The sequence below is a fragment of the Esox lucius genome, chromosome 23 (assembly GCF_011004845.1).
Source record: "Esox lucius isolate fEsoLuc1 chromosome 23, fEsoLuc1.pri, whole genome shotgun sequence".
In the NCBI taxonomy this organism is placed as follows: domain Eukaryota; kingdom Metazoa; phylum Chordata; class Actinopteri; order Esociformes; family Esocidae; genus Esox; species Esox lucius.
In genome coordinates, this window is record NC_047591.1 from 16,587,569 (window position 1) to 16,598,831 (window position 11,263).

The 11,263-nt window shown below is 44.5% G+C and overlaps 1 protein-coding gene across 4 annotated transcripts; it reads right to left on the reverse strand.

Annotated features, from left to right (window-relative positions):
• Positions 1 to 16: 16 nt before the first annotated feature.
• cracr2ab (calcium release activated channel regulator 2Ab) lies at positions 17 to 11,134 on the reverse strand. 4 transcript variants are annotated; one of them, XM_020043044.3, is made up of 18 exons: positions 10,828 to 11,129; positions 9,155 to 9,515; positions 8,122 to 8,233; positions 7,584 to 7,776; positions 6,989 to 7,135; positions 5,743 to 5,833; positions 5,499 to 5,594; positions 4,527 to 4,714; positions 4,274 to 4,345; positions 4,100 to 4,148; positions 3,664 to 3,752; positions 2,539 to 3,151; positions 2,186 to 2,324; positions 1,604 to 1,685; positions 1,029 to 1,143; positions 774 to 875; positions 571 to 647; positions 17 to 387 (listed from the first exon to the last, which is right to left on the reverse strand). In XM_020043044.3, exons 2-18 carry the CDS (start codon positions 9,380 to 9,382, stop codon positions 300 to 302), a joined length of 2,481 nt encoding a protein of 826 aa, XP_019898603.3. In that variant the 5' UTR covers positions 9,383 to 9,515; positions 10,828 to 11,129; the 3' UTR covers positions 17 to 299. The 4 variants fall into 4 exon arrangements, 3 of the variants coding, with proteins under 3 accessions (XP_019898603.3, XP_019898601.3, XP_019898604.3); XM_020043042.3 differs by having other exon boundaries at positions 2,539 to 3,265; XM_020043045.3 differs by lacking the exons at positions 9,155 to 9,515; positions 10,828 to 11,129 and having other exon boundaries at positions 2,539 to 3,265; positions 7,955 to 8,214.
• Positions 11,135 to 11,263: the final 129 nt, after the last annotated feature.

The window sequence follows — 11,263 nt, forward strand, 5'->3', positions numbered from 1 at the left end:
TTTAATAAAAACACGAAATCACAAAATTCGACAATAACGCTTGTATATAATCAAATGACTGATACATATTTCAAATAATGTATACAATATATACTAAGAACCCTAAATTGACAACAAAACCCTGTTTCTCAGAAAGGTTCAGGCAATCCATAGAACAATAAAGACATTTTTTTAAATGAAAGTGGAGTAATCTAGACCAGCGCTAATCATGATCCAAAATCTCAACGTCCTAATTCAAGACACTCATTGACAAATGCTCACAGAGTTAGAATTTGGCTCCATTAGTCGAATGTCTGTCTTCACTTGCAGCACGCTTTCTTTTTCCCAGGGTGGTCCTCCAGCAAGACAACAGTGTCTCTCACCCTGTCCTCCTGGTCCTTCAGCACTCTGAACACAGACAGATTTCACACTTAGTCGAAAATCAAGGCCCACCCTCACCCCTAAAGCCCCCCCCCCCCCCCCCCCCCCCCAGGCCGTCCCTCCCCCATAGCGGGAATGGCGTCAATACAAAATTCCAACCTATTCCCTCTCATCGCTGGGAGATGAACATAACCATGAGGCGTTCCTCACCTGGCCAGATGGACCAAGGCCTCGGTTACATTGTAGCCAGTGTAGGCGCTGACCTCGTAGAATATCACACCAGTGTCCTACAACGAAGCAGAGACTCAGGTCACTCTGATTGTCACCGAGCTAGAAGACCTATGTCTGCCAAACGAGAAACTGCCTGAGCTCTCGTCTATATGTGTATGACCATGGAGAGCAGGACAACTCACACGGGCCAGGTTCTCTGCGTCTTTGAGCGGCACCTCCCTCTTGGACATCGCATCAGTCTTATTGCCCAGGAGCAGGATGGGAACGCCCTCGCCCGCTGCCTCCTGGGAAAGCAAAGATTGGGGGGTCAGTGAAAGGTCGGGGTCCTGTTCAGAACATTCAGACAGTCATGCCATACCATCAAATATTTACTCAGAGGAGGTGATGATGAAATATTTTGTCATGTCTTTTCTTTAAATGTCAAAACACGGGCTGACCTTGACATTAAAGAGCCAGGGTCGCACAGCCTTGAAGCTGGGTAGCACCGTGACGTCATACATGACCACCACGCCGTCCGCCCTCCTGAAGAACTGCTGGGTGATGCTGCGGTACCTGCATCCAACATGATGTCACATAACCACACAAACGGGAAGTATACACTGCTGACTTGGCTCTGAGTCCAAATGCTAATGGAAATGTTGTTGAACGGGGCCAGGAGAAGGCAGTCTTTCCCCTGGTCTGAGTAGAAGATCCCAAGGACCCAGAGCAGAGACGGGGGACCTGTAGAGTTCTGTCTTTCAGGTGCAATGTTAACCAGGTGTCCTCCCTCTGCAGTGACTAGATTGCATTGCACTTACTCGCAAGAGTAATATGTCCTTGTTAAATATCAAATCTGGCCCTCATACCAACATGGCCACCTGCTCCTAACAGGCTGATCCAAAAGACATTTTACACTATCATACCGGCACCCGGGCCGTGTTTTACCCCTGCCAGGGATTCAATGTCACTGGGCTATGCTGCCTTATGTAAAGGATTGGTTAAATCATATTTGCACTTGTCAGTGGTGAGTCACCTCTCCTGTCCGGCCGTGTCCCACAGCTGCATGGCTACCTGGGTGTTGTCCAGCTGTAGAGTCTTCACACTGTAGTCAATACCTATCAGAAGTAGCACTCAGACTGGTTAACACAGGACAAAGACGAACGTTTTACGGCACCCTCAGATACACTGTAACGCATATTGACTAGTTTTCTGGCACCTCATTTGGCAAAATGTGTTTTTACTGAAAGAACTCAATTTAATTGGCTCCACAGTTTGTCATGTCTAATTCATGACAGACCTTTGAAGTCAAATGAATAACTGAACACTAGAGGGCCTAGTTTAGCCGCTTGTCTTGCTTCAGTAATTCAACTTTTACTACAGACTCACTATCAAAGAAGTGAATGAGGTCCAGAACCGAGAAGGATTTAGAGGAGAATTGAGAGGAGCATTAAATAAATTAGACGTGACTTAATCTGCAGTGGGAACAACATGTACCAGCCAGGGTTCTGAGACAGGTGTGACTTCACAAGCCTTTTCATGTGATACCGCTTTGTCCCTTCCCATCGCCTGGACACACAGACACACACACAATAATTAGTGAGTAGGGGGTTCTCACCCACAGTGGCAGTGGTGGGGGCATGGGTATGACCGTCACAGAAGCAGCGCAGAAGGGAGGTCTTGCCCACGCTGGAGTTGCCCACCATCACCACCTTAAACAGCCGGTCAGGGGCGAGCACGTCCCCCTCTTTTACTCTCTGGAAGGGTCGGCAGAGGAAGAGTTCGACCAAAATCCTATTTATTTTCTATTCAGAAGACATGCCGTACTGCTGAACAGAGTTATTACAGATGCGCTCGCTGACGCCGTTTCCTTCCTTGAGCAGGTTCACCACTAAACCAGGGTTGCTGCTTTGGACTCGACTCAAACTCAAAGTGAATCGATATGCGACACATCAACAGAACGTTACTTACATGTTGACTCTCCTTGCCAACAGGCGGTCCTCGAGCAAAGGAAGGGGCATTTCTGATTCTGCTGAAACGACATTTGTGTTTCGGGGGGGACATCGTCGTGGTGACCGGTAAAGCTACAGGAACAGGGGCGAGTAGGCGTGTATCCTCCAGACTGTCCTCTTCGTCACCTCCATCATCCTCATCTTCCTCACTGAGCTGGTGCATCAGGGGCTGGGGCCCTCCCTGGAGCAGGTGGGGGAGGTGGTCCTCTTCGATAGAGATAACCCGACGGAGAGGCCAACCGTCTGGGGGAGCGTCCAGACCGTCGCCCCCCGTTTCTGACTTCCCCTTCTCCGTATGCTCTCCCATTTCCCACTCTCTGCCTCTCTCCCTTGGTCTTTGTCTCTGGGTGGGCGTGAGCAAATTCCCTGACTCAAACTTGGAGATCCTCTCCCACACCCTCACCCCCCTCACGCCCTGCGTCTCCACTTCGTCCTGCGCCTCCACTTCGGCCTGCTCCGGAGCGTCGGCCACTTGATTCGGGGATGGGGCGGTAGAGTCGTTGTAGCCGTTGGCGAGGCCGTAGTTGCCCGTCGGCGAGCGCGCGGGACAGGAGTTGCCAGTGTCATCCTCGCTAGACATGGAGGGTGAGGAGGTAGAGGATGGTGAGGAGACAAAGGAGATTTGAAGGTGCTCTATGGGCAGTGCATCAAGGAACTCATAGGAAACTCCACTCAGCTGTGAAGCTCTTTGGAGACAGAGGAGGAAGAAACAGAGAAAAAGTGTTTCTGAGTCCCACCCAATTAAGTCAATTTTACATTAGTGTCTCATTACAGACCTTTATGATTACAAAACTCAGATTGATACTAGGGGCTGCAGGTGAATTTTTAAAAGCAGCGGAGAAGCATCTCCATTTTTAATATATTGTTAATATATGAAAAGGCAAATACACTTCCGATGCTGAAAAGTACATTTGATTAAACTGACCGCCATGGGGTGTCGGACTCAACAACACTTTTCACATCCTCCATTTTTCCTCTTTAACTCAATATTAACAGACATTAAATAATGTCCCTCTAATACACGAACACACATGATTAAACTACTTGATTATGCTCAGAGAACGTGTGAAGGAAATGACCTCACCTTTTAATCGGTTGTTGACCTGTGTCCCTGAACACATTCGCCAGGTCTGCTCTCTGCTTTTGCTTCTTTTTGAGAGAATTCTTTGGATTCTGGGAACAAACAGCGGAGAGTCATTTGATACAAACTGAGTGATTCAACTGTGGCATATGGCCAAAACACCACAACTAAGTTCTACATCCAATTATTCTGTGTTGTGTTGTACTTAAGAACAGCCAAAAGGTCTACATGCTTTTTGTTACAGGACGGCACATCACCTCATGCCAAATTGCCCAAGTAAAGGATAGTAAAATCGAGCTGGATGCTGTGAAATGCATTAGACTAGAATACACAATATGGAAATAAAAAGTGACGTCATCACAAAGGCACACATTGGTAAAGTAATTCCAGAATACTGTCGCTGATTAACCACGCCACCATTCACCCACCAAGGACTCACCACAGCAGAGCACACGTCTCGCTCGTCTTTCAAATGTTTGTTCATCTCCCTGGATCGATATTCCCAGGATGAGAGGAGACAGAAGTGGTTGATTTAGTGTACGACATCCGCACAGCATGCATTTGTCGTCATTTGCGCGTGTTTGTGCGTGGGCCTGCGTGCGTGATTAACTACCGTAGAAGATCTAGTTGTTTCATTAGACTCTGTTTCTCTCTCTGCAGTCCCTCAGTGATGTGGTACATTTCCCTGAGACAAAGAGAAAGATAACTGAGCAAATTTGAACTGAGTTACGAGTGAAATCCCTATGAGCGTAAGAACGTTGAATAAAAAGTTAATACTCAAGTTATTTTACTGTTAAATTGATTGCTTTTTGCTGTCCTCACTTTGCTTGTGTGTGTGTGTGTGTGTTGTAGTGTGTTGCACTAACATCTCTTTCTCCTGCTTTAGGCGTGCAGCCTGGTCCTGCAGCATTGCCAGTTGTTCCTGGGCTAAGGAAAGTTCCTGGCAGGTGCTCTCCAGCTCTCTGCTCAACTCCTCGTTGGTCATCTTCAGCTTCACATTCTCCACTCGACTCTCCTGCTGCTCGCAGCTCAGGTCACGGCACTGGAGCTCCAACTGGGGGTCAGCACGAGAATGGGATGACATGACAGGGGCCACGTCAATAGACATAACCACTTTGTTTTCGAAGCACATTTCCCTGTGGGACATTAAAGTATGACTTCATATCTTAGCCACATCTTTAGGTCACCTGCTCGTGATTTGTCGGCCCTGAAAACACAGGAATTCAGTGGCCAGGAATTCAAAAGGAGATGAGTGGCCAGGAGTATAAGACACAAGGAGCGACGAGGAGTTCAAGACACGAGGAGCAACCAGGAGTTCAAATCAGGGTTGTGTCATACCGGCAATCCTGGGGTCTAACGTGTAGCAGTGCACTCGGCATGTTGCTTTGCCTCACAGCGCTCTAGCTACTTCTCGTGGCGGGTCGAGCGGGCGCCTGCTACTTAAATGTTAGCTGATGAATGCATTCTCCACCGAGCGAGGTACTGGCGAGTACTTATGGGGAGTACTTAAGTGAGCCCTGTGACGAAAAGCTTTGAGAGGACACATGATGGGATCCGACTCTCACAGGTCTACAGGGGCTTGTTGAAATGGGGCCAGGCCATAAGTACAAATTAGACTTCACAAAATAGTCCGGGGAGAAAAATGCTCAACCATTTGAGAGAAAAAAAAAAATATGTAGGAAAAAAACACCCCACAAGGACTAAAAGAAAACTGTCTAATTGAAATAATCATTTTCTGACTGTAAGTGCCTCGGATTAAAAATGACTGGAAATAGAAGGACTCAGTATGCTGGAGGTCGATGGTGGACGTCAGGAGAGGAAGGTCCTCAGTCCCTCACCTTCTTCTGTTTCTGGAAGAGCTGCTCCAGCTCCCTCTCCTTGCTGGACAGCTGGTGCTCCAGGTCATGACTGCGAGACTGCAGACGCTCCGAGTCCTGGAGGACACCAGAGAAGAGAAGGGAGCAGCCAATTAGGAGCACTGAAACCATATGGACACAACACAGTAAAAAACGTTATTGTTTATCGAGTGTAGATGCGCGTGGAGTTTTGTGTTAAGCCAAGAAGTCTGAGAGAAGGGCATACCTTTAGAAGAAGAGTGTCCTTCTCATTTTTGATCTGCTGCTCCATTTCTTCATACAGACGGCGGATCTCACTGTCGTGTATGGCTGTTTTCCTGTATGGGTGGGGGATAATGTATTCGATACGTACAAAACACAGATACAGAACCATATACCGTTCAGAAGTGCCAGAGTTCAGAGCAACTCTTGTTAAAGCTGTTTACTGCAATGGTTTCCCCATCTGTTGTTGTGCATATATTTGTGTAGATGGAAAAACACTGTGCTTTTCATTCTGCAACAATCAATTGGCATGTGTTCCTAAACACACACAACACAGAGGCTGTAGCAGCATGAAGGTAGTATTGGCCACATTCATTCAGGAAAGCACAATACATTATCTCACTGCCTACAATGCAAGTTCTTCAGGCTTGGAATCAATGCATTGTTACATTTCTGGACCTTCTGTCAAAGTTTCCCTTTGAGAATTACAGCATATGATCCCTGAGCTCAGTAGTCATTTGAGAGGGATAAGTGATGCATTCTATAGAGCATTATGTTAAACCCAGACAAAGCCCCATGACCACAGCCACAAGGCAGAAATCTAAACACATGTCAGCACATGCCACAGGCAGGTTTCAGGAGTCGGGACATTTTGTCTGGACTCTGTAGTAGTTCACTGGAGAAAACGCACACACACACACACACACACACACACACACACACACACACACACAGTACACACACACACTTGAAATTCATGTTGTGAAATGGATCTACTCAACAGGATGAAATTCTCCATGATCAATTATGTTTTAAGTACCAGACTTTTGTACAGTGACATCTATAGACCTCGACCATGTGAGTTTCAACACAGCTGTAGCCTGACCATACAACAACTGAATCCTTTTAATCAATGACTGCTGTTCGACTTGAGAAGCATTCAGTCTTTAACAAGCTGCAATAGAGAAAGGGAAGAAATACAGTTCATGGACAAGGCTGCCAGCTGTTAGTAGTGTGGTTTGGATGACTGTGGTTTCAGTCTACTATCACAGTGAAGTGAACATCCATACATACTGGACAACATACCAACGCCTAAACACCAAAGGCCCAGTCTGCTAAACCCACATTAGGGTTTTTCCTTTAACTTGACAATGCTTTTAGGTACTAATCTTTATCTGTGTCCAGGACACTAGCCTACACATCAGCAGAGACTACCAAATAGGTAATTTACAAAGGGTAGAAAATGCCCTAAAAAATGTATTTCATCCAACCTCAGGAGGGCACTTTCCATTTCCTTCCTCTCCTCTTTAGCGTCTTTGATCTGGAAAGTCACTCTGGCCAAGAATTCCTCAAAGTTGGACAGGAGGTGAGGTTCATCCCTCCTCAGCTGGGCCCACAGGCTGCGCACCTCACCTGGACTGGAAGAGAGAGACAAAGATACAGAGAGGGTAAAATATATCGTACAAGTCCATAGGGACCAGTCAAATTAAATCCCTTCGTTTCCCTCAGCTACCTCACACCACTGTAATCACCGACAGCACGGTTGTAGTCAGGAGTAAACACAGACAGGCCCCACTCTTTGTTACACAGACACCCACTGAGCAAAAACCACAGAGGTGGCTCCTAAGCAGTTCTGTGTAATGAACCTGCTGTTGCCATGACGATTGAATCGTGACCCCCATCTCTAAGGACACACTTGAAAACCTACACAGTTATGATCTAGTTCGGCAACAGCCTCAAAACAGAGAAAAATCTAGGGGGGAATTAATACATCATATTCAACATTGTGATACTGCGCATATTGTATTGTAATATACAGTAGTACTACATAATGTAATACTAGGTGATGGGATTAAGTCCACCCACTCCTCAAACACATTGCTGGCTCCTAGGCTCTCCAGCAGCATACAGAAGTGTTTCTCCTCATCATCCTCCACCCCTCCAGTCAACCTCTCATCCCACTGAGTCTGGTATAGGGCATCCGAGGGCTTCCATGGGTTGGGGAGGGTGGGGGAAGACTCCTCTGTCACAGAGATTCTCAGGCTGTGCAGGAACTGACCTGGGTCAGACAAGGAAGTGGAAGGAACACGTACATGAATTAGAAACATCTGAGTTTGAATCACAAATCAGGGAGCGTTTAGTTTCTGAGAAACTAGACCAATGGTGATTGTTACAAGGTCGGATTTCACAGTGCATTTTATACAGAGCACAACCTGCCCTTTACAACCTCCCCTTACCTGGGTGAGAAAATTCAGCCAGATAGGAGTCTTGAATGTTTTCCCCTCACTAGAGTCCTCCCAATACACAACAGTCAGATGGAAAGAAGATGTGGGATTAATAATGTCATATGGCATTGAATAAAAAAAAGTTATTTAGAAAGAAAACCATAAAATAGGGAACAGACTGAATCCTGTTGAGAACTCCTCTAGGGTTAGGTAACCATTCTGGTCGGTGTCCAGGGAGTCAAAGACGTTCTCTAGTTCCTCAGCAGTAAGAGGCAGCTCTCTGTGGAGCCTCTAAGGAACGCGTACACACAAACACGCAAACACACACATGCAATCATCTTAAATATTACATCATCATATATTGTAAAGGATTCAAACATTTTAAATCGTCGGTGAAGTCCTCGAAGACTGCGGGAACCACCACATCCAATGTAATTTGTTGGTCACAGTGTAAAGAGCATTCTGCAAGACCCACAGAGGACTGCGCAAAATTAATCAAAAAGTGAAACTAATTGTTGGGAGGGAATCATTGAGGAAAAAGATAAATAAATAAATGCAACTGTAGATTCAGTCTATAATACAACTAAATCGTGAGAAAGTGAAGGGGTTTAAATTCTTCTCTAAAGCACTTTATATTAATTGTTTTAATTAATAGATTATAAATGGATAATGATTACATGTTATCAATATCTACACCTTTAAATCCATTAAACATCATCCCCAATAACAATACATCAACCAACAGTAGTTGTCTTGGTTAAGGGCTCATCTTGCTCATTAAAAACTGCTCATTGGCGAAGCGTGTGTGTGTGTGTGTATTTGTAATCAAGCATTCATAAATATAGTGACCAAAAGTCTACTACTGAGTGGCTGCTTAAGTGAGTGGATGGAGAGGTTCTTGACAAAAGAGACACACATAAATGAATAGCCCGTGAATGATCAACACGGTACAGCAGAGAGCCACAACACAAAGCACTTCAAACGCCGCACAACGCCCTCGCACACTGTACACACACACACACACACACACACACACACACACACACACACACCAACCTCACTGTAGCATATCACCTTGACCCGGATATCAACTGAGAAAAATCAGCTAATTTCCTTTAGTGTGTGCAACTGGCTGAGAATAAATAATCAATTAAACATTAATGTTACAGACAACATCTACATATGACATAAATAAAAATAAATCCATCTAACCCTCATATCAGTGCGAGTGATGAAGCTTTTGCCCTCCACATCGCAAGTCTGGAAAAAGTATTTGGTCTTATCCAGCAAAGTGGTGCTTTCCCAGTCAGAACCCCTCCTGTCAGAATTCACTCTCACGGGGACATCTCCACCTTGGGTCTTGGTGTCAGACTCCTCCATATCACTAGATACGCTTCTGCAGTATACTCTGGTGGCTCGGAACAGGGTGGGATCGGACATGGCCGTCTCACTCGTTGGCCAGGCCCGCTCGGGTCATGGTGAGAGACGAGACACCGCGAATCAGAAGGGATGGACCCAAAGAGTACGTCCAGAGGTTTTCATATCTCAGGAGTGTATAAATCCTGGAGACGCCCTATGAGGGAATAAATAGAAAATCAAATAGAATATAATCTAAACAATAAGGTTGTTGGAAAATAGGTACAAGATAAGTACAGAGTATTATGTTGTCGTGCAGGTTCGAAATGTGTGTCATGTCATGCGTTTTAGGCTAACGATGTTTAAAAGGGGAACTATTTTCTGAGATAAGTACCTTATCTTTGTACGAAATAACAGGAAAAGGACTAGTTTTAATATTGAGTAAGAACCACTAAGAGAACAGCTCAGTCTTGAGCCATGCATGTGTCCGTAGGCACATAGTTCCCTTTTTCTTAAGCTAAACACTCAACGTAATTCACAAACAAATATACTGGGGAAACATGTCAACAAAACAGCTTATATTAAAACCCTAGCATGGAAACCTCATCGCTATGTAATTTCATACATTCCTTAAAGTAAACATATTTCCTAACGTAGCCCATACTTTTGGAGTATACTATGTAGTGCAATCGTTGTTACAACTGGGAGCTTTAAAAAAGTGTTTTTGTCCAGGCTCAAAATAAATGCTTGGACTACAGCGGGGTCGACAACAGTTTTTGTGTTGAGGACCAATCTGTATCCGACCATTTCTACTGATCTGTGTGCCGGTTATGATTTTCATAAGTGCATGTCTTTTGGCTAACTGGTTGAACCAAACGGATGTACTGTTAATTCATTGCAATGGAGCTTGGTATTGGAAGCGGTTTGGTTTTTAGATAACAGGGCTTCTGCAGAAACTGGTACCGTTATGGTTGAGAAAGCATTTCCATATCAACACGGGAACTATGTATAAAGTAGCGTTTTCTTTGTAAAAACAAAAAACATGACATCCCCTCTTTGTAGTAGGTGTTGACAGCCGTTACCGTGGCCTATTCCAAAACTCTATTTCACAGGCTGCCACATTTTGGCATTTCCCCCCCTAATTTCTATTTTTGACCAATCACATAAAATATTTTTACAACAGACTTTTTTCTGTAATTTTGGAAAATATATCAGAATGGGTCTGTCAAAACGCAGCCTCTAAATAGCCAATCAGAGTACTTTCTTTTACATGCAGCCAGACCAAGAAAAGATTTGGCATCACATTTAAGCACGGTTTGGGATGTCATATAATTGGTAACCGCATCATTACTTACGTATGAAGGAATTGTCTAAAATGCAAAACAATACCTATCGAAAGTAAAATGTTTGTCATTGTACAACTTAAGCATTATTATCTTTACGTAGATAAATAGGATCGATATCGTAATCATTAATATAGCCGAATGAATCCATTGTACTTTCACTAAAAGAAAAAAGAAATAACGTACCTTTTCAACTTCAAAAGACGTATATATAAACCTTGAAAATTCCGCCACAGAGCGCGACAATTACAGTTAGAAGTTATTACCCCACAACATTTACGTTTCAAAAGTCATTCGTCTACCATGTGACGTTAAGGGGCAGTCGTTTGAGGGAATTTAAATCGGCTTGGATCTCAATATTTAACACGTAAGTCGGAATTGCTGTCGGCATGCAATGGGTTTGCAACTACCCCAAGACAATAGTAAAGCTGAGTCAAGCATTTAACAGATGTGCACTAAAATATTATCTGTAACTATGACAACGCTCGCGCTAGGACATATGCACGGGTGCCTACAACTATATATTACTTCACGTGGGTGCATTAATGCACGGTTTTTATGGTGTTACGTCAACAAAAAAACAAACATCGTTTTAGATAATTTTTCACGGAATGTATGAGCG